General features: G+C 44.9%; 1 protein-coding gene across 5 annotated transcripts in view; it reads left to right on the forward strand.

Annotated features, from left to right (window-relative positions):
- Positions 1–26856, forward strand: part of WIPI1 (WD repeat domain, phosphoinositide interacting 1) — an 87696-nt gene that overhangs the window by 27038 nt on the left and 33802 nt on the right. For 2 of the 5 annotated variants that reach the window (XM_053287863.1, XM_053287862.1), the window contains exons 2-3: positions 14583–14665; positions 20231–20400. In XM_053287863.1, coding sequence (XP_053143838.1) covers positions 20314–20400 — 87 coding nt within the window. In that variant the 5' untranslated portion in view covers positions 14583–14665; positions 20231–20313. Of the gene's footprint in view, positions 1–1579; positions 1941–14582; positions 14666–20230; positions 20401–26856 lie in introns of those variants that run through there. The other 3 variants (XM_053287861.1, XM_053287865.1, XM_053287864.1) reach the window with 3 other exon arrangements.

Raw genomic sequence — 26856 nt, forward strand, 5'->3', positions numbered from 1 at the left:
CCAATAATCAGGGATGATGGGAGTGTGCTAAATTTGCCAATTGTATCATGTTTCATACTGGTGGGGTCTATTTTTGAGGACCAGCAGGAGTTTACAGGTTTTCAAATTATTTGCTACCTCCTATGGCAGGGCTGCATAACATTGGCCTTCCTGCAGACATTGGACTACAACTCCCATCATCTCTGATTATTGGCCCCTATGGCTGGGGATAATGGGAACTACAGTCCAACATCATCTGGAGGGCCAAAGTCGTGCATCCTTGTCCTAGGGGAAAAGTGAACAAAGTTGAAACCTATATGGCAGTGCTGTTTGCAGTGGCAGCCGAAAAAATCCCGGGGGCAGGGGAGTATAGACCATTGCAGGGGAGAGCACCGGATATAAATGGTCATGAAGACATTTTATACACATAGTCTTCTTTTTTGATCACTTGTTCTTGTCAGATTAATGGGCATGCTTTTGTTCCAGGGACAGAACTATAATAGGGCGAGGGGAGACAGTTGTCTGTGGGCCCACTGCCTTGGGGAGTCCCCCAGAGGCAAGTCACATGACTGACTCCCCCAGAAGCGCACCCAGTTCCTTCAGTTGTATTCATCCTCCAAAACTGAGGTGAGTGTTAAGACCTGGAGCTACCATAACAGCATGCCTTTCTCTAGTACCATTAAATGATTTGCATCGTCCACAATTTACAAAACCTTTAAAAAATAATTTAGGATGATGTTCTATTGTGGCACATAGGTTCTCTCTCTCTCTCTAAGTTTTACTATGCTTTTTGTTGTTACCACTATTCAGCCTCATTTAAGATTTTTTTACTTCAGAAGCTGAGCTTCAGTGAGGGTGGGGGCCCGTTTTAAAATCTTGTCTCTGGGCCCATTCCAACCTTGCTACGCCCCACCTTTCTTTAAGCTTGGTTTGTCATTGTATGTTTGTGACGCCCTAAGGCTGAAATAAATTCAAGGACTGACTGATTCTAAATCCACATCCGCTCACAAAAACGAAAGCCTGTGTGCAGCGCGAGTGTATGCCCACTGACTCTCCTGGACGTAAAGTAAAATTGTGCCGTTGGGTTGGTGTCGACTCCTGGAGACCACAGAGCCCTGTGGTTGTTTTTGGTAGAATACAGGAGAGGTTTACCATTGCCATTTCCTGCGCAGTATGGGATGGCGATGCCTTTCAGCAGTTTCCTAAATCAATGCAGCTCGATATAGGTGTTTCCTATAGTCTGGGAAACGGAAGTAATTGTGCGTACGACTGCAGCCTTGTTGCATTTCTGAAGTAGTATTTCCATTTAAATAAATCGGAAACTAAGAAAAATGTTTTATAGGATAGACGGCGGATTGCAACGCTTACAGAGAAGAACGAAAGAGTGTGCACGTAAAATCCGAAATGATGCTGCTTGCAAGCGGGCACCAAGAAAGGGTCTGGCTCTCGAGCCTGCAGCTGCCACACTTTGGACGTCCCTGCCCACCTGCCGCCCACTGCTGTCACCATTCCAATCTGATGCAATCACCATAACACAACCACGTGGCCACTGTCAGCTGTTTCCACCTCCTCAGCCAATCGCCGCCGGCCCTGTTGGCGTCACGGGCGTGGCTTGAGGAGTTTCGCAGCTCTTGCGATCCGGGGCCTGAACCCAGCCTCTGTAGGGGCGCGGCGAAGTGGTCAGTTCGAACCGTCGCCGTCCAATAGGTGAGCTCGACGAGGCAGATGGCTCCGCCCCAGGCTAGTGGTGGCGATGAGACCTGTTGTTGTTTTATTTGTTGTGCCCCGGAACCGGGGAGCGGTGCTAGGGACGCGTCCTGAGTCCCCGGGGGAAGATCCCCAACCTCGCCGAGGGACGAAGCCGAGGCTTTGACGCTACCGTTGTCCATGGAGGCCGCAGCCGGAGAGGGCGAGCGGGAGCCTGAGGTGCTGAGCTGTTTTTCCTACAACCAGGACTGCACGTACGTAAATGGGGACACAGGGCAGAGCAGGGCCGGCTGCCTTGCCCGTCCCTCCACCCCATCCCTTCGCCGCTGCTTTCTGGGAACAACACGAGTGGGCAGGAAAAAATATTAATGGAAGAGAGGAAATGAACGAAAAAAAATCTGGGGTGGAAAAGTGCAGCGGGAAGGAGCTATGAGTGCTGAACAAAAAATGATCACTAGCATATCTAGATTAGAAAGCTGCTCAAAATCTCTGAGATTAGAGGGGTGACATTCGGTGGACTCTCATTTGACATTTTGACTTCTAAGCTGACATCTCTTTTGTGGTTCTCTTGAGATCTAGGTGAGACTGTCGCACCCAGTACTCTGGAGACATTAGGTACAGGGGATGTTAAATTTTTGTGTCTTCTCACTCCTCTGTTTTCCTTTTGAGAGATCCCTTGAACAAATTCTGCTCCACACTAAGCATGTAACTGATCTCCCATACTTGGCATTTCCCTGCTAATTGAACAAAGAGGCACCTTTTAAAAGTGGTGATTCTCTTTATTGAGCAGGAGGAGAGCAACTGGCCCTATCCATCCCCAGCACAGCATTCCTCTGGTGGCTGCTACTAGTGTCTATCTTATGTTTCTTTTTGGTTTGTGAGCCCTTTGGGGGGCAGTGATCCATATTTATCTGTATTTATTTTTATATCTCTATGTAAACCACAGGGGGAATTTTTGAAAGACGATATATAAATATTCGTTCTCGTCATTGGCATTTGTTTAAGTTATTTGGCTGTTGACCATGGAAGCATTTTGCCTTCAGCATGGCCCACTTGCCTTAGACATCTAAAGATATCCTTTGACACAGCATATTTTGTTCGCTCCTGCTTTATGCATGTTGCAAACTGTAATTGGGATTGTGTTGTCTGCTCTGCTTGTGGCTAATATGTCTTCCCCAAACTATATTGCCTATCTATAAGGAGGTTCAGAAAAGCAGTTGTATGATGAAGTTGTGTTGTTCTGCTTTAGAAAAATATGGATCTACCAATTGAAAAACCTTCAGGTAAATGTGCAAAATCTTAGAGTGAGTGCTGTCCCCTGAAGGAGAAAGAGAGTCCTCCTTTTTGGCATGAGGCCACAGCAGCTGCATTTCACCAAAAACAAAGAGGCTTCTGTGTCTGTCCATCCGGTTCCCAGATGTGCCTGCTTTAGGCCAAACTAAGGCTTTCAGGGTGAATTAGGGTAGCAAGGTTGGAGTGGGCCTAGAGACAAGATTTTAAAATGGGCCCCCACTCACTGAAGTAAAATTTTTATATATATATAAACACCTATGTGCCACAATAGAACATCGTCCTAAATTATTTTTTTAAAGGTTTTGTAAATTGTGGACAATGCAAGTCATTTATGGTACTAGGGAAAGACATGCTGTTCTGGTAGCTCGAGGTCTTAACACTCACATCAGTTTCGGAGGATGAATACAACTGAAGGAAGCGGGTGCGTGGCTGGGGGAGTCAGTCATGTGACTTTCCTCTGAGACAACTGTCTCCCCTTGCCCTATTATAATTATGCCCCTGCTCCTTATTAGAGCATCATAATGAGAGGCCACCCTCTACACTTATACTAGTACAGTTTTTCTGACTCAGCAGAGAGAGCATTAGCACTTTGCCTCAGAATTGGGAAGCCGAAGCATATACACAGAACTACTATTTGTAACTGATTATTTATATATTAATCTTTATTTCAAAGAAGATTTATAGCCTCTATTGTACTTGCCTTTCCAACAATAATATGAGGCAGGTTACATGTTCCCTCTAACAGGGATTCCCAGATGTGGTTGACTACAGCTCCCAGAATCCCTAGCTGCAATGGTTTTTGCTTGAGGATTATGGGAGTCATAGTAAACAACATCTGGGAATCACTGTTAGAGGGAACACAGCAGGTTACCATTGTTCGCATCTTACAGTTCTGATTTGCCCAAGGTCACACAATGAATCCCTAGCAAAGTACAAGTGGTGGCTTGAACCTTGGGTCCTACCCAGAACTGTACCCGTGCATCGAAACTCCTGCTGCTATGTAACATTTACAGAGCATCAGCTGAAACTCTGTGGGACACAATTCTCAATCAGAGGGCTTAAAAGTTATATTAGATGGCTAAGGCAGACATGGATGGAAAGTGAGACTAGGGTGAGTCAGAAAAGGCTGTGTTGAAAAAGTGAATAAGAAGGGGAAACTTAAAGACCAGAGAATGTGTTTCAAAAATAAGAGGAGGTTCCAAGTGTAAGTAGCACAAGGCTTGACAGTTCCGCAGTTAACCACTATCCTTGGTTAAAATTGAGGGCTCCTGGGGGGAAGGAAGGGCCCACAACTAACTAGTAATTGCTTTAATATTTATCTTTATAATTTTTTTTACTGCAATACTCAATGCACTGAAAATTGACTTTGGCCCCCACATACATCATCATGGTTGTTTTTGGCCCACTGGGACATTTGAGTTGTACACCCCTGCCTTAGAGGGAACACTGGTGTCCATCTCTAAATCCAGCAGTTTTGTCAAGTGTCTGTTGTCTGGCTTCTGGATCCTAAGGAAATTTGTCAAGGCCTGAAGAAGCAGTAGAGCAGAAGACATGAAGATGGCAATGTGAAGGACACAGGGACCAGTAGTAGAGGAGCAAGTGCTGTATTGCTGAAGGTTGTTGTCTAAATAGGCTCTGTGTGTGCCTTGATGGCACTGCTCTTATGTTTTGAGCAGTGATAAAATGTGAATCACATCCAGCTCTGTTCTCCCATATATTTTGGGCTAAGGGAACTTCCGTATGGATGGAGAAGCCCAACTAGGTTCAGTTCTGTAAAGGCACTGAGCATCTTTGGCCACTACTAGCTTAAAGTGGCTCCAAGCGCAGTCCCAAAACATGGCCTGAGGGCATGTAATGCGACCACCTTGCTGAAGCTAAGCAGGTCTAAATCTGGTTAGTGCTGGGAGAGCTGACTGCCTGAGAGGGAACTCCATGGATTCAGCAATGAGTTCTGTGATGGAAGAAAGGAGACATATAAAATAAGAGAACTAAAGCTGGCTATACAAACCCTTCATGTGAGCTGGCTATTTGGAGCACAATTACAGGGTCAGAAATCTCTCATGTTACAGTCCATCCAGGCTTGTACTTTAGATTGCAAGTAGAAGCTTGTATGTTTTAATGGTCCCCCATATAAAAACCTTCAAAAGTTTCCTTGCACTTACCATGTGAAGAAGAAAAGACTAGGCTAGAACTTGTTGCCCTGAAATGCTGACTTTCCATGGGAAAGGCATTTGGATGTGGGGAGGCAGTCATTCAAATATATAACCAGCTGCCTACAGACTGAAATGCAACTATCTGGGAAGTGTCTGTGCTACATAATATTTCTGAACAAGTTTGACTCTGTTCATAAACATTCCATTCCAACTAATGCCCTCTAGTACAACCAGTGCTGACTTATGGAACCAGGACATAAACTCTGATAATACTCCACCATCTTGCGGTGGGGGTGGGCAGCGAGTCTTGTGAAAGGCTGAATGGTGGGGCAGAAATACAGAAATGTATGTCAGATTGGTTTTTGGTCTAGCCATGGTTATATATTGCAATCCACTATATGGCTGTTCTTATAAGCAGCCTAACCCCGGCTAGAGCAGCCCAGGCTGGGTTAGGCTGCTCATGTGCAGTGCTGGGATCCACGCAGAGCCTGGGGCTGCCTCACCGCCCACCTAACCCTACTTTCAAGCCCAGCAGTTAGCCGAGGTTAAGGGTGCAAGTGTGTGCTCGATCTGCCTGTGTGGGTACCTGGTTTGCATGCCGAAGACGAGCACAGCTATCATCGGTGGCGGGGGAGGTAGGTTGAACCATGCCTCCCCCGCCTGCCCTTCCCACCCCAGTATTGGTCGTGAGAACGACCGTACTGCCCATGTTTGGTGGCTTTTGTTATTTGACTCTGCAGATGTCTTTTTCTAGCACCATGACACTAAAAGGCCTTTGTTCTGTCTTGCATCACGTTTCCTGTTCTGCTGGTTTGTTTCTCTTGTTTTTGCGTCCGGTTTACTTCTGGAAGCTTGGCAGGTTTGTGTAATGATGATACTGAAATTCCTGTTTAGGTTGCTGATGTCTTAATGAGATTCATTTCCCAATTACAGAACCAAGATATATGTGGGGGTTCCATTCTCTGCTACAAACATGGAAAACGGAATCTGCGGATACAGCATCATTAAGTCTAGGGGACTCATGGGGTTAGGTTCCTGGTGGGCACAAAAGGACAAGGCGGAGGGGCTTAAAATGCAGAAACACATGAAATAATGCATTGTGCAGTGCCCCCCAAAATCCCAAATTAGTATTTTTCTGCAAAAAAATCCCTGCAGGGTGGGTTTTTGTCTTTGTCTTTGTCTTTGTCTTTTTAAAAGGAATGAGCCACAAAATGGCTCTCTTCCTCAAAATGGCAGTCAGAAATGACCTCGGAAGTCATTTCCAGCCACCCCTAACCCATGGATACAACCCTTTTTTTGCTGTGTATTTTCCACATATGCCGTGGTTGGATATCAATTATCCGACTGTGGATGTGCAAAACCGCAGATGCTGGATCCTTGGATGGTGAGGTTGTCCTGTGCTGGCAAAACACTGCTTTGTTGGAAAGCAAAGGTGCATCTATCACCATCTGTAGTGTTGGGGAACTAAGTAGATTGCTGTATATATGTGGCCCTGAGGGGTTAAATGCATACTGGATGCACATCCAGCCTCCTGCATAAGCTCAGATACTTTTTGTAATTGTTTAATATAGGGAATTTACTTACACACACACACACACACACACACACACACACCCCATAGAAGTTTGGCCTTCATGCAACTTCCTCAGCTTTTAAATAGAACTGGTGTAGTGTAGCATCTAAGACTAAGAGCTGAAAAGTTCCCAGTTTGCACCATCCTTATGCGATCTTGGGCATAAACAACTGTTCTTCCAGCCTCTTGCAAGGCCTACCTTGCAGCAGGACTGGTGAAAGACTACTGAGATAATGCATGTGAATGAAACACTTCAGATACTCCGTAAGGTTGTACACATGACCAAATAAGCAGGTGGGGCGGAGGGCTGGTGGAGAGGGAGGCTCCTGCCTACCTCCCCCCACACAAGCAATTTTGGTCTCTTGGCTCTGCCACTCGCCCAACATGTGATTGGTGCCATGGTGATTGGCAGAGCAGGGAGCTAGGGGGAGGAAGTCCTCCAACATCCCTCAATGCACCGTGTCAGGAGCATGGTACATTGAGGAACCCTCCCTGAGTTGAGCACTCTCACACACGCACATATGGCCCCAGACCTGGGGTTAAAGGTGTGCTCGTGCCCTTGAACACAGGTTAAAGCCTGGGGTAAATTCCCAGGCTTGGGGCCTAGGCAGTGCCAGGATCAGACTTGATCCCGGTGGTGCACACAGGCAGCCTAGCCCAGGTTGTGCTGCTCAAGCCTGGGCTTGGCTGCCTGTGTGAATAGCCTCTATACTAGCCTCTGAATCCGTTCACACGAGTGTGCAAAACTGGGCTAAGGGAGCCCAGCCCGGTTTTGCACACTTGTGTGAACCACCGGGATCAGGCCCAATCCTGGTGGCTACACAGCAGCAAAACTGCCTATTGAGCCACCCAGTTAAACAAGGTTAAGGGAGCAAGTGATCCCTTACCCTAATTTTTTATTTAAAAAATCATGTGTCTGCTGCAGCTGCTTGCAGCTCCAGCAGGCACACTCGCGGAGAGGGGAATCCCAGTAATGCACTGCGCACTCACATGGTGTATTATTGGGACTCTGGGAGGGTGGGATGTGCAGCGCCGCATCCTGGCATCCCAACCCCGGGAGTTGCAGTGGGAGTCGCAGGAGAGCCGCTGCTCGTCTGGGAGGGCAATCCCAGGGAAGCATCGGAGATCATCTGCAGGGAAGATGAGGCTAACCCTCCTTCCCCACAGACCACCCCAAAGCTCTTCTGACAGATTGTGAGAAGAGCTTCTCTATATGTTAAGTATTATTGGAGAAACCAGCACTTTGCCCACTGATATTCCAGGCCTTTAGCTGCCTGCCTTGTTCACATTTGCAGCTAGCTAGATTCATGATGCTGAGAGATCTAAGTAGCTATAATATCTCCAACCTGTCATTGCCATTCATGCCCCTGTAGCAGATTAATGCCTTTGTCTCAGAGCAAGCTCACGTGAGGGAAAGAAATGCTGAATCATCCCTGCTGAACTGCCTGGCTAGGCTTCTCCTAAAACTATTCTGTATTATTGGTAGGTTCAAAATGCTGCTGCTACCAGCTTTTTTGTGTACAGAAACTCTCTGGGCTTGGGATGGGCTAACCCAGAAAAAAAACCTCTCTTAATTTGGCTCATGAACAAGTACAGAAATCTTCCATATGCGAGCCTCTACGTGCTGAGAAAATTGATAGCTGCTGAACATTTGAGGATGTGTTTATACCAGAGGTTCCCCTCCTCCATCCCTTTTTCCTGAGTTAAAAACCAACTCGGAGACACTTGTAAAAAGAAAAGAACTAAAAAAAGTTTTATTCAATTACTACAGACTGCTTCTGTCTGAGGCTTTCTCAGCTTTTAGATACAGTTAAGAATACTTAGTAGGATTACAAAAATAGGTTGTCTTAATGCACGCTTAAATGTTTACAGAGGCTTTTGCAATGCTCTAGGGGTATTGAGCATAGGCTAGTGTTTCTTATTTCAATTACGTTGCAGGTAAACTATAATAGAACAGTATCCAGACTATGCAGAGCACACACACCAAAGAAATATAACATCTCTATTGTTAATGCGAAGTCTGACTAAACAAACTTTTCCCTAGACTAAATTTCACTCTTCTTTGAACTCACCAGACTCTTGATGGGACTTCAAGCCTCCTGTAAATCCTGTCTTCCCAGACTCTACAGTTATCCTTCTGTAGCCAACCTCCATGGTCACATGTCCTTCTGTGCACCTCCAGCCAAGCTTCTTCTAACAAAGAACTCCCTTCTTCCTGGCAACAGCTCTCTAGATCCACACACTTGGTGTGCTGATTGACAGAGCCCTGGAGTTCACCAGCCTGTCAGTCAAGACAGGGTTAACTTCTGGTTAACTCTTTAGAAGGAGACGAGCCTGATCACTACAGCCCCTGATCAAGATACTGGCTCGTGTTAATACATATCTCATGTAGGGATAGGCTACCTTCCTCTGGGAAATAGTAGTTTCCCAGGGTTTCCTTTTGCTGCTTTTATTGGGATCTCTGGGAGCTGGGTAAGGAAAATGTTGCTAGAGCACTTGCCTTCAGGCTCCTAATTACCTTCACATTCATGACCTCAAACAGTTACCTAAAAAAGTATGAAGACTTGCTTCCCTGAGCCATTTTTGGAAGGGTGGTATAGAAATTGAAATAATAATAATAATAATAAGGCAAGTGCCACTTTTGTAAAGAAAAACAGAAGGAATAGAACTGCCCAATGGAAGCAACATCAAGAACCTGGAAGAGAAAGAGCATTACAAATACTTGGACATTCTCCAGGCTGATAACATTGCACACACTGAAGTTAAAAGAAAAATTGGAAGAGAATATATCAGGAGAGTTAGAAAAATCCTCAAGTCCAAACTCAATGGTGGGAACACCATACAAGCCATAAACACCTGGGCTATACCTGTTATCAGATACACTGCAGGAATAATAGCCTGGACCCAGGCAGAGCTAGAGACGCTAAATCATAAGACCAGGAAAATAATGACCATCAATCATGCTCTGCACCCCCGCAGTGATGTCGATAGGCTATACCTCCCTCACAGCTCAGGTGGAAGAGGAATGCTGCAAGTTCATCAAATAGTAGAGGAGGAGAAAAGAGGCCTTGAAGACAGGGGCATAACTACAATTAGGCAGGGGGAGGCTGTTGTCTCAGGGCCCCCCGCCTTGGGGGGGCCCCTCAGAGGCTCTCCCCCACCCAGCGCCTACCCGATCTTCCTTGTGAAGTCATTTTAAAAAAATTTCTCCTCCTCGTTTTGGTGCTGCCCGCTATTTCTTTGTTGTTTGTCTCCGCGAGCCTCGCGCACGTGCAAGCAACGGCAGAGACTAAGCTGGGAGAGGGAAAGGCAGAGGAGGCGCCGAAGGGGTTAACCCGCTCCCCTCCCCTGCCCCTTTGAAAGGCAGAACTCCCAACTGCAAGAAGACCCTGCCCACCATGTGTGAGGACACCTGAGGAAGGAGGCAGGGCTTGGAGGTGGGACGAATGTATGTAGAGACAGGAAAACGGAGAGAGTACAAGAGGATCAGTGATTTTCGCTGTAATTGCTCTATAATTGAACCAAAGCACGGTATGTCTTCTCTGTTAACAAATTTGCAAGTCTTTCCTTCCTTTCCCACCCCGCTCTTTCACCAGTCTGCTTTTTAAAAAAAGTATGTGTGTGTGTTTTAATGAAAGTAACAACGGCTCACAGCCATGCCTGTTTATTATTTTTACATTTGCATTCACCCTTTGCATTTAAAATACACAAGTGTTGCATAAGGCCAAAATTAATATCATGTTAAAAAATAATAAAAACATTAATACACATAGCTCAGCCAACTGAAAAAGTAATATTTCCAATTAAAGGCTACTAAAGTCTTGAGTGATTAAAACTCTTTTTACTTGGCACTGGGAAAAACTATACTCTAGGACTTGATTCTAAGTAAACATGCTTGTGCTGCACAGGATGTTTAGATCAGGACAAGGCATACATACATCCCTCCCTACTTTCATAAGATAGGTGGAGTAAACTTTGGATATTTGTATTTTAGATACCAGCTGACATTCAGCCTAAATTATTAATGACTAGTCCTACTAGCACTGAGACTAGTTAGCCATGACTAATTTCATCATGAATTTCATGGCACAGTGTATGTGTATGTATGGTTTATTTCGGCCCAAGGCCAGCATAAAGGCACAGTGGGGAAGTAACTTGCCTAGGGAGTTACACACTTTTGTAACTTTTAAAACTTTTGTTGGGATGTGTGCAATGATTACTGTGCTTCATTTGATACTGTTTTAAGTTGGTTCTGTTATGCACACCTTATAACTGGGATATGTGCAATGATAAAAGTTCTTGTTCTGTTGTATTAGTTGGTTCTGTTATGCACACCTTGTAACTGGGATATGTGCAATGATTAAAGTTCTTGTTCTGTTGTATTAGTTGGTTCTGCTTTCGTGTTATCTATACCTTGCAACTAGTTGGGGTAGTTAGCAGAGACATCGGGCCAGAGGAAGGAGAGGTAAGTGGTGACGGGGGGGGGGCATTTAAGAATCTTGTCTCAGGGGGGCCCACTTCAACCTAGTTATGCCCCTGCTTGCAGAATATATCAAGGACAGTGAAGAAGATGCACTTAAAATGGTCAAGAACGCAAAACTATTCAACCCCAATGAAACAAAGCAGGCCTACAAGAAAGAACAAGTCAAGAACCGAGCAGAAAAATGGAAAAATAAGCCACTGCGTGGTCAATATTTGCACAATATAAGTGGAAAATCAGACATCACCAAGACCTGGCAATGGCTTAAGAATGGCAACTTGAAGAAAGAAACAGAGGGTTTAATACTGCTTGCACAAGAACAGGCACTAAGAACAAATGCAATAAGAGCCAAAGTCGAAAAATCCACAACAAACAGCAAGTGTCGCCTTTGTAAAGAAGCAGATGAAACCGTGGACCACCTAATCAGCTGTTGTAAAAAGATCGCACAGACTGACTACAAACAAAGGTATGACAAGGTAGAGGGATGATACATTGGAACATCTGCAAAAAATGCAAGTTCCCTGTAGCCAAAAATTGGTGGGACCATAAAATTGAAAAAGTTGTAGAAAATGAATTAGCAAAAATATTATGGGACTTCCGACTACAAACAGACAAACATCTGCCACACGATACACCAGATATAACTGTAGTTGAGAAGAAAGAAAAACAAGTCAAAATAATCGACATAGTAATACTAGGTGACAGCAGAATAGAAGAAAAAGTAATAGAAAAAATAACAAAATACAAAGATCTACAAATTGAAATTGAAAGGCTGTGGCAGAAGAAGACCAAAATAATCCCAGTGGTAATTGGTGCCCTAGGTGCAATTCCAAAAGACCTTGAAGAGCACCTCAAGACCATAGGGGCCACAGAAATCACCATCAGCCAATTACAAAAAGCAACTTTACTGGGAACAGCCTATGTTCTGCGACGATATCTATAATAATAACAGCAACAACATTGATAATAAAATTCAGCCCTCTCAGGTGCTTGGGAAAGACTCTATGACTGGATAAAACAAACCAGTCAATAACACCTGTCTGACTGTGTAAACAACAACAACAACAACAATAAAAATGTCAGTATTCTGACAGGTGATGAAGGTAAAGTTGAAAGCTTGTTTTGCATCTGATGCATGCAAATATACTTGCTGAGTATCTGAATAAAGAGAATGTTGATAGCAGTGTTTCCTCTAAGACATGTGTGCATGCTCACATGTTTTTTCATGACCGCTCAGTTAATTTTAGATCCTGCTCGGGTTTAATCAGGAAGGCTCCATTTTGAATATACATGCGCACATATTGCCTTGACACTGCCACCCGGAACAAAATTCATTCTGCATGCAAATGAGAAAAATTAGAACACTGGTTGTTAGGATGCCTGCATTTATGTGCAAACATCTCTTCAGTTTTTATCTTGGGATATTTTAAGCTGGTTGCCAAATCAAACTTGAATGTGTTCAGCTACTTAGCTAAAGTAATTTGGCATGACTGCAGTACTTGTAACACTTTGTACCTTTCGTGTACATTTGACAGAGCAAGTTGTCATTCTTCCCGTTGCAAGCTCTTCCCCTCTTGTAATTGCCTTCGTTGCCCACAAAGGTTTGTGATTTTTTTAATATGACTGCTCTGCAGAGGCAGGGCGATGGGGTTTGATGGCAAATGGAACATGCAACAACCTTGCTGAAACAAAGTAGGTCAGAGTCTGGTCTGTACCTTGATTGGAGCTTGCTTGTGAACACTCTCTGCTGTCTTGAGTTCTTTTGAAGAAAGACAGGATATAAATGCAATAAATAAAGAATGGGTTCGTTGTCTCTCAGACCCAGCACCTTGAGCAAATTGCCTCTTCTGTGAAGCTCTTGGTGTATTCCCTTAGTCTTCATACCCACCTGAAGCAAAACCTTTTAACTCTGTGTGTGTGTGTGTGTGTGTGTGTGTGTGTGTGTGTATTCATCCCTTGTTAGTCTTGTCTCTCCCTCCTTCCCTTACCCAGTCTAAATTTAGATTGTAAGCTCCTTAAGGCAGGGACCTTCTCTTGCTTACCTTATTCTGCAAACCTCTCTGCCCACAGGCAACTCTATCTCAGTAATGAATAAAAACAGAATTGTTTCTCAACTCTTGTGTGATGAGAAAGCTTAAGGCAAGTCATAAATAGATATTCTGTATTCTGCTTTTCTGCCCGAGTGTTGACTTTAATATGCTTTCACAAAAGGAAGAGAGAAGGTTGGGGGGCACCAGTAAGGAGACCAAAAAACAACACAAAACCCACCAAGAGGGGATCCTTGGATGTCTCACTGTTGTCTAATAGGCCCAGCGTGTTTTGAGTAAAAATCCTCTATGAAGGGCACTTTCACAACATCATTAGGAGGCGAAAACCAACCAGCCTCGCCATAACTACTACTATTAGTATTGTTTACCAGGCTGAACAGACGGAGGCTTTCTGGTTTTAGACAGGCTTGGGAGTGTGTGGCCAAATCTCAGAAAGGGTCTGGGTAGAGTTTCCTATGTATCCCATAGACCCTTGTCTCTCCCTATGACTGGCAAGATAAGCAGGTCCTGCCAGTGTACCTAATTGGATCTCTTTGTGGCAGGGGAAAGCTCATGAGAGTGGGTATTTTTCTGAGGCTTGGAACTCCTTAGAATGTCTGTTTTTTGTAATGCTCTTTAAATGGCTTAACCTGCCCAAAAGGGATAACTAGGTTAGATGCTGTAGCATGTGTAGGCTTTGCCTTCTACCACCTTAGTAGGGATGCCTAACATCATATCTTTTGACTTTCAGTAGAGTTTCCCCCTTCTTCCACACCCCTTGTAAGTCCCTAATATAAGCTAGCATCATTAATGTTGACATACTTTTAACTCCTTACCCCTTGTCACTCTAGTTCAGCCTATATGCCTGTATCCCCCTGAGTCCTTTCGCACCTGGGTTGCTGCTCCAATTTTTTTTTTAGTTCTTGCTACTAACCTCCAAGCCTTTAGCATGGCCAAGAATATTCCCTAGCCTATAACCAAGCCACCTTTTTGAACAAGTCCCTTTGGCTGTAGGACTCTTCCCTACCCATGCCTTCAACCCCACCAGGTCAAATCCTCTTATTAGTCAACAAGCCTGTTCAAGATCCAGCTGAATTCCATTTCCCAGAGCTACATTTTTCTTCCACTTCCCCATTTCCCTTCCATTGGCAGTGCCCATGAGGACATGCAGCAAAGCTTCCATAAGTTAAAGGTGGAGCTGCAATGCTTTACATGTTTCCTCCTACCCCTTTTCTCTTTCTCCTGTCTCTGGTTTCTGCCTTTACTGGCTCTTTCAGTTCTAGCATCCTCCACTTCCCAAGTCTTCAGCATTATTTGGTGTGGAACATTCCCAACCTTGTATGCCATTTAATCTCTGTTATCTTCTGCAGTTCCCTGGCCATCGGAACGAAAACTGGATACAGGCTTTTTTCCTTGAGTTCTGTGGAGCAACTGGATCAGGTCCACGAAAGCAGTAAGTCTGTTCTGTTTTGATACAACAGAATATTGGCTGATGACAAGTTTTATTCTACATTACAGCACTTTAATCTGCCTCAGAGGAGCAATTCCATTTATCTTTCCTGCTAGGAGACAGATGGCATCTCTTGGCTGCTGCCTTGCTTGTATTCAAACTGTGCTTGATGCAGCTGTGCTAAAGGGACAGTTGCATACAAAGAAAACATATAATGAATTTGTGTTGGAAAGTCTCCCTTGTTTTTGGCACCAGTATGACCCTGAGGTAATGTTGTGCACATCTGTACATGCAGTTTAATACCAATCGGCACGGAGTGCAAATAGATTAAATGGGCAGCAGTGTAATCTTCACTGATTTGTTGGAATTGAACGGAGGTTCCCAGACATCCCAGAATTCTACCTACAAAACAAATAGGCATGATCACAACTGGGATAGCACAATTGTGCCTTGCTTAGAGAGATGTGAGGTGGAAGGGAGGAAGAAGAACTTCAGGATGACTAGGATGTAAATCCACGATGCTGTATCCCTACCTACTGCCCAGCTGGCCCAGAAGAACTTCTGTGCAGATGCAGAATGTGATCTTAATGAGGACCCTTTAAATGTTACCCTCGCTGCATAGGAGCTGGTTTCTGCAAGCAGCTGCTGTGTGGCTGAGGTGACCCAACTGAATGGGCAGAGGTTGATTATAGAGGCCATGGATACGACTAATATTTATATATCACTTGTTGACAAAGGTTCCTGAAGTGGTTTGCATAAATATAAATAAATAAAATGTCTTCCTGCCCCCCAAAGGGCTCACGATCTAATAAAAGAAATGTAAGATAGACACCAGCAACAGCCACCGAAGGGATGCTTTGTTGGGGTTGGATAAGGCCAGTTGCTCTCCCCCTGCTTAATAAAGAGAATTGTCGCTTTAAAATGGTGCTTCTTTTGTTCAGTTGGCAGGGGAATAACAGGGTATCATGGACCTGGTACCCTGTTGAAAAGGGGATTCCAGTTCTCTGTGAAAGATGCTCGTGATTGACCCCCCCTCCCCCTCCCCACTCTCATCATTTAAATGCAGCCCATCAGCTGCATGTGAGCCACTTACAGAAAAGCAACTCCCACATGGTAAAGGGCCCCTGCAGGAAAGCGTGGATGACCATATGCAAAATGTGCTGTGAAAGCAAACTGTTGCTGTGTACTAACGTTGTAAACAATAGAAGTGAATTAATCTGCAGACTGAGCATCCCATAACAAGTATTTTCAAGGCCTGGAAAACCTTTCAGCACTAGGTTTTCCTGCCTTGTTTGGCAGCCTAATCTCTCTGAAAGATTTGCTGGCTCAGATCCTGTTGAAGTCACTGGAGCCTGCTGACGCTCAGAGTATTGCATTTTGGAAGTCCCTGTTGTGTTCGGATGACCCATTGCATTCTTTGTGGTATGACTGGTATTTCCTTTCTTGTGGTGATTCTGTATAATAGTGTATCACACCGTAAGGGACTCAAGAGCGTCTTGATAAAGCAACTTTCCCCTCCAAACATTAAAAAAAGATTCCATTGCCGCCTCAGCAGATTTGGTCTAAGATGAACAACTTGGAATGGAGTCAGTTCCTAATTTTTCATCTAAATCTACCATCCTGTAGTTCAAACTCTTTGCTGCTTATCCTGTCTTTTGTGGGCAGGGTGGATGGTTGGTTTGAAAAAAACAATAATAATGGTAGGCACAATCCAGCCAGAGTTACTTCCCTTTTTAAGAAGCATTGGTTTTAGTGACAGTGTTAAGTATGTGCTCAAATTTTTCCCTCTTAAAAATGTTTAATTTTGACTAAAATTATGCCAGTGCTTCTGTATATTTCAAAATCATCTACACATTCTTGCATAATCTTTTTCTTGAGAACAGACATACCTAGTTCCCTCATCATTTCCCAAACACTGTACCTTACAGGCTGTCATTCTCTTAGTGCTCTACTGGATCCTTCCTATCTTGTCCATGTTGTTCTTGGGCTGTGGTGACCAGAGCTGGACCTAATATTACCAGTGAGACATTTCGTTTTTGAAAGGTCTTACTGTGGATGCATGGAGTGATGCTATTGCTTCAAGGCATACTGAAAGCTATGCCTTTGGTTGATGACCTAAAATGACATGGGCCTTGAATGCCACAGGATCACATTCTTTTTTGGAGAGCTCATTGCCTTGTGGTCAGTCTGGGGTTGCAGACACAATGGGGGAAGTCATCCGAGTGGATGCCTTCGAAGCTTTTAAGCCAAGGTTCGTTTTTAGAAAGCTGTTTTCTCACTTGATGTGCCTGCTAGTCCTGTAATGTGGTGGTAGTCTTCAAAGAGCCTCTTAACAAAGACTTTAGACTTCTGGTGTACAGTTGAGCAGCGCAAAGGGGTCTTTCACATGACCTCCGGCGGCTGTGGGGAAGGCAGGAGCTCGTGGTGGCGCAGCAGCAGGAGTGGGAGCACTCTCCCCCCACCCCCCATCGCATATTGCCCCACACTGTTAGAGCAGCCACCACGCTTGGCTTGGAAATGGCGGTGGGCCAGGGGGGAGCTGTTTAGCCCAGCGGCGGTTCTCCAGCCCAGTTGAAGATCGCCAGCCGAGGTTAAGCAAGCCATCAGTTCGCTTTCGCGAAACCCCAGGTTAAAAACTCAGGCTTGGCGTGGGGGCAGCGCTGGGATTGGGCTCGATCCCAGTGCTTCACACACGCAGCCTAGCCCAGACTGGGCTGCCCTGGCCTGGGCTAGGCTGTGCGTGTGAACAGCCTCACAGATGTAGATTTGTCAGGCAAGGTCTTCTGGATGAATTCGGTTCCAGTGTATAAATATGTGGAACTGCGTCTCTGGGTAACTTGCTGTGACCCAGTGGTAACAATGCAGTTCAGTTCACCCTGACCTGCCACTGTTGAGCCACAAGAACATCTTGTGCTGCTTTGCCTCTTGCAGCATTGCTGGCTTTCCAGTTTTACTCTTCACCTTCCTATATGCAGAGTTAAACTAGTAGGTAAAAAGAGGTATTGTAAACCAGTATTTTAGCTTTGGGAAAGGAGGTCTTTCTGGACTTTGCAAAACCACAGCCTCGTTCTATGCAAGTTTCCCTCAATGTTGTTAGTAAGCTAGGGTTTGCTTGTTTTAATTGATGCATGTTTACACTGAAGTAAACCCCACTGCTTTCATTGGGGCTTATTCACAAATGGGGATAAGGTTATGGCCTTAGACGGTGTGCATAGCATCATACTGTATCTTGTCATCATGCAAAGCCAATAGAAGCTGAGCATGGCTATCTGCCAACATGTGCAGAAAGCTTGGAATCAAACTTGTAAAGTGCGTTTTGATTGTAGTCAAGGTCCCTGCAGAGCAGCAGTTACTGTAGTCCACAGACCATTTATGAAAACAATTCAAATAAAGGAGGCCAAAGTGCTTCTGACATGTATAGACGGGATTTGCAGTGCACTGCTATGTTGGATGTCAGTCCTAGTGTATTAAATGGAGTTCGCTGCCAGCGAGAGTGAATAGATCTGCAGCTGTAAGCACTGCATAATGATAAACATGGACAGTGGAGCGAGCCTGTTAAGTGACCAGGGCCATTCTATGAGTGAGTGGTCAATTGGGGGCCGAAGCAATAGCCCTGGACCCTGTGCTATTCCTGGCCCTGCTCCAGCAGTGGCATGGAGTCTCTCTGTCCCCACTGCTGCCGATCCTGGATTGCGACTGAAGAAGCTACACTTGACCCTGCTGGGCCCCTGCAGCACATTCTGCTTGGCTGCATGCAAGGGTAGTTTTGACTAGGCTGCTTGCCTCTCTCTAGCTGAGTTGGACACAGTGGGGAGCACCTCTGTATGTTCCCCACTTCTGCCAGCCCCAGACAGAGAGACTCCAGGCAGGGATCTCTGCACCACCACTTCACCTCAGCCAGGGCCCCACAACCCCCCATAGTGGCTCAAGCTTCTTCTGAGGGATAGAACCTTTTGTGTGTGTGGGGGGGGAGTGTTTCAGGCTTCCCACAGAAGTGACCAATGAAAGCTCCCAACAGAAGGCAAGGAAGTTCATGCAGGAGTTGGAGGATGGAACCTTCTGTTTGATTCTGCCTGGATGATCTTAAACTCTGCTCTGTATTCTACCTCCACCTGAGGTTAAATTGATGGGTACACAGGCAGGGCTTTCTTGGTGGTGGCATCAAGGCTATGCAGTTCTTTCACATCTCTGCCTACCTGTCCCAAATGTTAGCACTCTGAAGATGGTCTCCTTCAGGCAAGCATTGAATATTGCTTGATCCAAAGGAGTAGCTGTGTGAGTGTGTAGCAGGAACACCAATAAAAGAGTCTTGTGTTCAGGTGGACACAAAGTCAGGTCTTTTGTATTAATTCCACTTTTTTCGTGTGTGTGTGTGTGTGTGTGTGTGTGTGTGTGTACACTTCAGGTATCTGATGAAGTGGACTAGAGTCCATGAATGTTTATGTCCCAGTATATTAGTGTTTAACATGCCTCAAGGTGTGTGTTTGTATTCTGTTGATGTTATCTTAATGGTACCTGCTGTTTGTTTTTTTAAAATAATTTAATTGTTTTAAAAACAATTAAAACACAGATTTTATAACTCTTATTGTGTGTTGCTTTTGGTTGTAAACTGTATTAGGGTCACTACGTAATGCAAAAACAGCATGTAAATACTGTTATAAATAAACTCACAGGCAACTCCAGAAAAAGATAAAATCTTCTTAATGAACTACTGTTGTATGCTATCGTTGTGTCAAGGTAAGTACAGATATTTAGACAACCCAAAAGGACTACAGTTGTGTTGCCAGGCATGATTTTATGCAAAAGATCAGTTTGCATTTTGAAATTACTTTATTCGTATTTGTTCCCCAGCATTATCTGACAAAAGGGGAGCGGGCACACCGTTCAGACCAGGAATGTGAAAAGCGGTTTGCTGGCTCATGTGAGTGAGCTGGGTTGAAAGCAGCTGCTGGGGGAGATATCCTCTGGACTGTGGCCAGAAAGCAGACTTCCCATCCAGGATTTGTTGTGTAAACTGGCCTGGAAATCTCCCCCTTTACTCTGCTTTCCATTAGACCTATCAGGAAGTCCAGGTCATCCCTTCTGCCTCTGGCTATCAAACAGAGAAGAGATGGATGATGTGCAGTACACCTTGTCTCTTACCTCAGGAAGCCCATTTAATGTCCTCCCACTCCAGAGTCTTTTGTTTCCAAGGAATTCTCTTATTTTATCTTGTGGTCACACGTCCTTTAGCCCCTCTCCCTCTTTTTTGCTGGAAGTGCATGCCCCCCTGACTTAGAGGAACAAAAGAGCAGTTGAGTCACGTTACGCCCAGCTTAGCAGCAGAGCTGGCTTCCCAGGTTAAAATTGGACAGATATTGCAGAAAGATGTATGTTCCTTTTGGAGATGAGCAGTTAACCCCTGCATGCCCCTGGCATAACGCCCAGCACAGCGCATGGCCTACATGAAGTTCTGCCAAGTGAGGCTAATCTCTTGGAAAAGCAAAACACAGAACTCTCAGCATTTTGCCCATTTGATCAGAACAGTGCATGTACTCTTTTTAAAACTTTGCTTTTCCCACTGTCCAGATGAAATCCCAGATGTTTACATTGTGGAGCGCCTCTTCTCTAGCAGCCTTGTGGTGGTGGTGAGTCGAACCAAGCCTCGGCAGATGAATGTCTACCATTTCAAGAAAGGGACAGAAATCTGCAACTACAGCTACTCTAGTACCATCCTCTCCATCCAGCTGAATCGGCAGGTAAGGGGGCGGGGCTTTGCTCATGCCATATTCTTGCAGATGTGTGACCTGATGATGCAGTGTAGAGGGGTATACTTTATCCCTCTTCTGTATACTCATCATGATACTTGTATTTCTACAGATTGGTTGTCTGTCTTTTTACATTGCCTTCAGAAGAACTAGGTTTCTTGCCCTGCAAATGGCTTTCCAGCCAATTCTGGGAAGTGACCACTCTAAAATGAACTAGAGCAATGTGTACATAGTGATATCTTTTGTCTCTGTTGATAAATAACATATGCTCAGAATCAAAGGTTGGGCCCTAGATAGGCAGTCTTCCCCAACTGCAGCCTTCCAAAGCACCTCAGTTTGGCGGCCCATTCCCCCATGCTATCACCCTGTTCCTCTTCTGTGTATCCCTCTTCTGTATACTGCATCATCACCACATGATCGTTCATAAGGGGTTTTGGGGTGGATGGGGGAGAAACCAGGAATCGCCTTCATTCAACCCAACGGCTCCAGTCCTTCCAGCAAAACTCACTAAAACTATGAGGAAAATGATACAAGTTTACATAAGGGCAGAGTTTTTATGGAAATGCTTATTTTCTTTGATTGGACTTCTTACTGGAAAATCTTAGCTTTGAGAACAGAATAACTTTTTAAAATTCAACTGCTGAAGCTTTCTAGTTCCAGAACAGTTATTAGTTGCACATGTTGGCAAGACTAAATTGTGGTTCCCAGCTGGTGAAAGGGCTCTAGGGGCTGGTGAGAATCAGAACTCAAAAACTGGAACATGAATACTACCTTTTACTTTGGAGTTGAAATCCTGCTACTTATCTTGATCGGCTTGCATCTTGAGGACTTGGTTGCAGACAATGAAGTTGTGGCATTTTGACCGAGCATCTTAGGGCTCCTCCAGATGGTCCTCATTTTCTGCGACTGGGAGTCCTATCTGAGTGCTCTCACTTATCCCTAGTCAGAGAGGCTATTCACATGATTGCCCTGGGAGGGCGCAGGGGGAAGGCTGCCTTCACCTTATCTTCACCCCAAACAACCAAGCAGATCCTTCTGGGTGCGCCGCACTCACGGGCACTCCTGCTTCGTGAAGCACAGCGGAGGGATCCGGGGCCGGAACTTGTTCTGGCCTCCAGGCTTCCCTCACTGCAACTCGCGGCATGCGCATTGCGTTGGGGATTTCCCTCTCAGACGGGTGCTTTATGCACCCGTTGCTGTGACTCTTCAAGCTGCACCCAGCCTGAGGAATCACACAATACCCAGTAGCTGGGTTAAGGGTGCGAGAGCATCCTTAATCTCGGCCAACAGCCTGGTTGATTAAGGAGGATAGGCAGGTGGGGAGTGGAGGGAACCGTGAGGATGGGTTAGGCTGGTTGTGAGAACAGCTTCCAATGTAAAACGTATCTGTTTGGCCTGGCTTTCTAGGGTGTTAAAATCGGTTTTAATATTTTAACCCGGTTTCAGGGTTTTTAATTACTGCAACTGTTTAATTGTTTTAAAATGTTTTGAAATTGTCAATTGTGTTATTGTTTTTTTAACTTTTGTTTTAGCTTTTTACTGTTCTAATGGTTTGATCTAATTGTAAACCTCCCTGAGCCATTTTGGAAGGGCGGTATAAAAATCAAATCAATCAATAAATAATAAACAAATGGTCAGAATACTACACCATGGCCTTCCCTTGTTGTCTGTCTGTAACATCTGGTCATAAGAGCTAGATTGCCTTTGTTGTTGCATTTCGCTATTATGGTTATCTACACCAGTTAGGTATTCTAGATCTTTATCCCAAAGATTCACCTTTCAAAGTGGTGTTGCTCTTATATTGAGCAGGAGGAGAGGAATGGTGCCTATTTAGCCCCAGCAGACCATCCCTCAGTGGCTGTTGCTGGAGTCTCCCTTGAGTTTCTTCTTAGATTGTGAGCCCTTTGAGGCAGAGAATAAATTTATTATTAATTATTTGTAAACCACTTTGGGAACTTTTCTGTTGAAGTGTTATATAAACATATACAGTAGTAGTAGCCATCACCACATTTTTGTGGCAATGGAAATCCATAAGTTGATGGTCTGTTGTGCTAAGGAGCACCTTCTCCTCACCACCACCACCCGCCCCTCATCCCGAACCTTCTACCAATCCGTTTTATTGTGTGGCCCTGGGGGAGAAATGTTTCTGTATTCACACTCTCTGTGCCATTCGGAAAGCTTCTATCATGTACCCTTCCTCTCTAGAGCTATCTATATTTATTTTTTTCTGAACTAAAAGCTCCACATTCATTCACCTTTCTTCTTAAAGAAGGTGATCTGCTCCTTTGATCAATTTAGCTGCTGATTTTCTGCCTGATGTCTGATTTCTTATGTTTACCTGCGGGTGGAGTGATGGTGGAGGAAGAGGTTCCTGCTATAGTTCTATGGCTATGCAAAGTAAAGATATCTACTTAAATGCATGTGTACACAAGTTATTGTTTCAAGTGTTTTCTGCTTTCCTGTTGGTGCTTGGAATTGGAGCCTAGGCTGAACATGTTAGTTTATACACAGGTATAAGAGCAGTTAGGCTCAGGTACCATGACTTGTGTGCTTTCTCTGTCTGGCAGATGTGGTCTTGTGCCAGTAATGGAGATAGATCCTGAGCTGCACATCAGTACAAGAGTGTCCTTTTTTGAACTCCTGCACCTTGTCAGATTCCACTTGGGCTGCTGTTCAGATCAGCCCCTGTGGTTTGAGTACTCTCTTCTACAAAGATTTAGTGGAGATGCTGCAGATATGCAGAGAGTTCACAGCAGAGATGACAAGGCGAGAGTACTCCGCTGCAAAAGAAGGCCAGGAGGAGATATGCTGGTGGGATCAACAGAAGGGATTATTATACTAACCCACGATAATTACTAGTGATTTAATTTTAAAAGAATTTAAACTGCAGGCTTGAAAAACCAAAATGGACACTTGGTATACATCATACTTGAGGAACTTCCTATTGTAGGAAGTTGTGAAAGCTATGCTATTGCATTTCATTTTTTTTTTTTAAAGGCAGGAAATCTAATGTTGGCAGCTATTGGCAAAGGTGGCCAAGAAATACCTTTCCTTTGCCCTGTATCAGCTTTGGGCCAAAAGGGTTTGTGTTAAACATGTGTTTGCACTGTTTAGGACAAGTGGAGAAGTAGAGCGATGCTTAGTTCTGCTACCCAAAGGGGAGGGGAGCAAAGCCTGCTCCTTCTTGTGCTCTGTGCTGCTTTCAGGTCACTTTTCTCCAACCTGGCTCTGATACGGGAAGTGATCCAGGCAGGGAAAAGGCTGCTTAAAGCAGTCGAGGTGTTGGTGGGTGGCAGATTTTACTCTGTTCCCCTGTATGTTCTTTTCAGGGTTAAAATGCTGATGTTTAGAGGCAAACAGGGCAGGCATGCACACGTCTACCAAACATGAGATTGCACTGAATATCTAGTTTGGCCCTTATTGCCCTAGCATTAAATATGAGACATTGGAAAATGCTGGCGATGTGATTTTTGGAAGGCATCACCGAAATGACTCAGATTCACCACTTGGAAATCCTGTGCTTGGAATATTGTAGTTGGCTAGAAAGCACAGAAGATTCACTTGCCCTGTTTAAATTAAAAAAACCTTGCTTTCAAATGGGAAACACTATGCCTGAAATAATAATAAAGATGGAAACTTTGAAATTTAGAGTTAATAGCTCTAAAATCTATGTTCATGTATTTATTAAAGCTTTGATTTCTTCTTAAAGGCCTGAGGCCTTGGCTTCTGGTCCTGTACTGCAGATATCTTGGATGCTTCATTTTTCTTCCACTTTTGACATCATCTGCTGCATAAACACTCCACTTGGATTGTTGCAATGTGCTCTTCATGGGGTTGCCTCTGAAAAGTTTTCAGAAACTGGTGCAAAATGATGTGGCCAGATTGCCGATGGGTGCCTTTGCACTGAGTACACCATTCCATTCCTATTTAACCTGTATTGTCTCCCCATCAGTTTCTGGGTACAATTCAAGGTACTGATTGGCTTTTAAGGACCTATACTGTTTAAACTCCAGGTATATTAAGAGCTGCCTGTTTCATTATGATTCTGTCTGCCCGTTGAGAGAGTCGAGGGAGGCTCTATTCCATGTGCTGCCACCTGCTGAGACTCACTTAGTGCACATAAGGGTCAGGGCCCTTTCAGTGGTAGCCCCTAGGCCTTGGAGCCCACTCCATCAGGAGGGCTGTAGTTACTCCCGGCCTTCAAGCATGTACTAAGTACCCATTTATTCCTCCATTCTTTGGGGGGGGGTATAATGACATGGGGCTCTACATGGTGGGACTGAGGTTGCTGTTAGTTGAGTTGATTTTATGCTGTGTCAATCTTGCTTTGATTGCTCTGTTCATTTATTTTCCCTCTTCAAATTTAATTTCCTTTAATTTCCTTCTTAAATTGTGCATGATATTGCATTTTAATTGTACTATTAGCGGCCTTGAAAGGTGAAAGGCAGCATACAGCATTGAAAATGAAAATAAATAACCTCTTCAGAGCCAAGGTGGGATGTTAAATGACAAAAATAAATTGGCTAGTGCTAAGTCTAGACTCTGTCCATATTCTGTCTTAATGTCAAATGCACCAGCAACATGATATCTTGTCACACCTCCCAAGGTATTAAAAAAACAAACAAAAAAAACACCTTTGTATTTGCCTTGTGAGAATACCAGTCACAATTCTCTTACTCCCTCCCATTCAGTGGTCTTAGCATGCAGTAGCCAGTGTTCTAAGAAGAATGCATTGGAGACAGATTTCTGGCCAGTCAGATAATCTGTACAGCATTAGCTTTGGCCAGAGAAGAGCAGGACAGCTAAAGCACTTCAGGTTTTTTGTATCCACTGATTAGAATCTCTAGTTCATGTCTCTAGTCTTTCTGCACTCTAATTTGTGCTTCCCCTTTCCCTGAGCAGTCAGAAGTTCAAGGCAGCCTTTATAGCAGGGCTGTTCAACTTTGGCCCTCCTGCAGATGTTGGCCTATCATTGATGGCCAGACACTTAGGAAACCTGCACATTCTTAGATATTTCTGCGCTTATTGTGTCCTGTATGAAAGTAGATCCAGGAATGCCTTCAGTTATGCTGATTCACCTACTAGTTCACTCAGCACATTTCATTATGATATTCTCATGCACACATGATGTTTTGGGCTGCCACATTTCTGGAAAATGTCTGCCAAAAAAACCAACCCACCACTCTTCCCACCCCATCTCCCAGTCAACATGTGTGCAAGGTACTGTAACGTTCAAAATGCACTTGTTCATTAGTTTAGAATATGTTTAGCAACCAAATAGCTCTTATATTGACTGAAGCAAGTGCACAAATAATGTACAGCAGACTCAACTGCTATAGAACCATGGAGCCATGAAACCATAGAGCCAGCGTGGTGTAGTGGTTAGAGTGCTGGACTAGGACCGGGGAGACCCGAGTTCAAATCCCCTGGGCCAGTCACTCAGCCTAATCTACATCACAGGGTTGTTGTGAGGAGAAATTTAAGTATGTAGTACATTGCTCTGGGCTCCTTGGAGGAAGAGCGGGATATAAAATGTAGATGATGATGATGTAGAGAGTGGCCTTAACTAGTAATAGGTAGCAGGCAAAATGCAAGGCTGGGCCTGGCAAGGATGCGGAGAGATAAAAGAGCAGGTTTGGTGACAGCCTGTCAGCCAGCTTTAGGAAAGAGCAGAAGTACCGTCAGCCTTGTCTCTCTCTACTTGGAAGGGGTGCTAGTGATGAAGGTATGCCAGGAGAGCGGCGGGGTGGGGTGGGGGAGTCTAGCAGCAATCCATCCACCAGTGCTCACAACAGCAATGACACCACATGTGCCATACCTGGCTAGACTAAAGCACAGCAGACAGTCTAGGGCAGGGACTGTTGAAGCAGGGGTGTAGCCACCATTGTGTGAAAGGGTTCAAAGAACCCAGGCCGCTAATGGTAGGAGCCGCCGAGAAGCCCCGGGGGGGGCGTGGTTCGGGCTCCGGAAGAGCCCCGAACAAACTCCCTGCCCCCGCCCGGGCTACTAGGAGTCTCGAGTGCTTGCTGATCTGTTTCAGGCAGCGTTTCCTCCCTCAGAGAGGGAGAGAAAGGGACAATAGATGCTTTCAGGCGCTGTCTGAAATGAAAGGGAAGGGCTTGCTCGGGCTCTTTGGAGCTCAAGACCACACACCCTTTGTGTGTGATGTCACACGCAAAGGGGGCGTGGCCTCAAGCTCCGAAGAGCCCAAGCGAGCCCTTCCCTTTCATTTCAGGCAGCACCTGAAAGCATCTATTGTCCCTTTCTCTCCCTCTCTGAGGGAGAGAAAACGCTGCCTGAAAAAGATCAACAAGTGCTCGAGACTCCCGGTAGCCCAGGTGGGAGGGAGGGGCATTTGGTGCGCACTGGACAGCAGAGGGGCCGCCGGGCGGGGCTAGACCCGGACCGCTGCTTGGCTGGCACCGCCCCTGTGTTGAGGTGGGGGTT

The sequence above is a fragment of the Hemicordylus capensis genome, chromosome 2, assembly GCF_027244095.1.
Source record: "Hemicordylus capensis ecotype Gifberg chromosome 2, rHemCap1.1.pri, whole genome shotgun sequence".
Taxonomy (NCBI): domain Eukaryota; kingdom Metazoa; phylum Chordata; class Lepidosauria; order Squamata; family Cordylidae; genus Hemicordylus; species Hemicordylus capensis.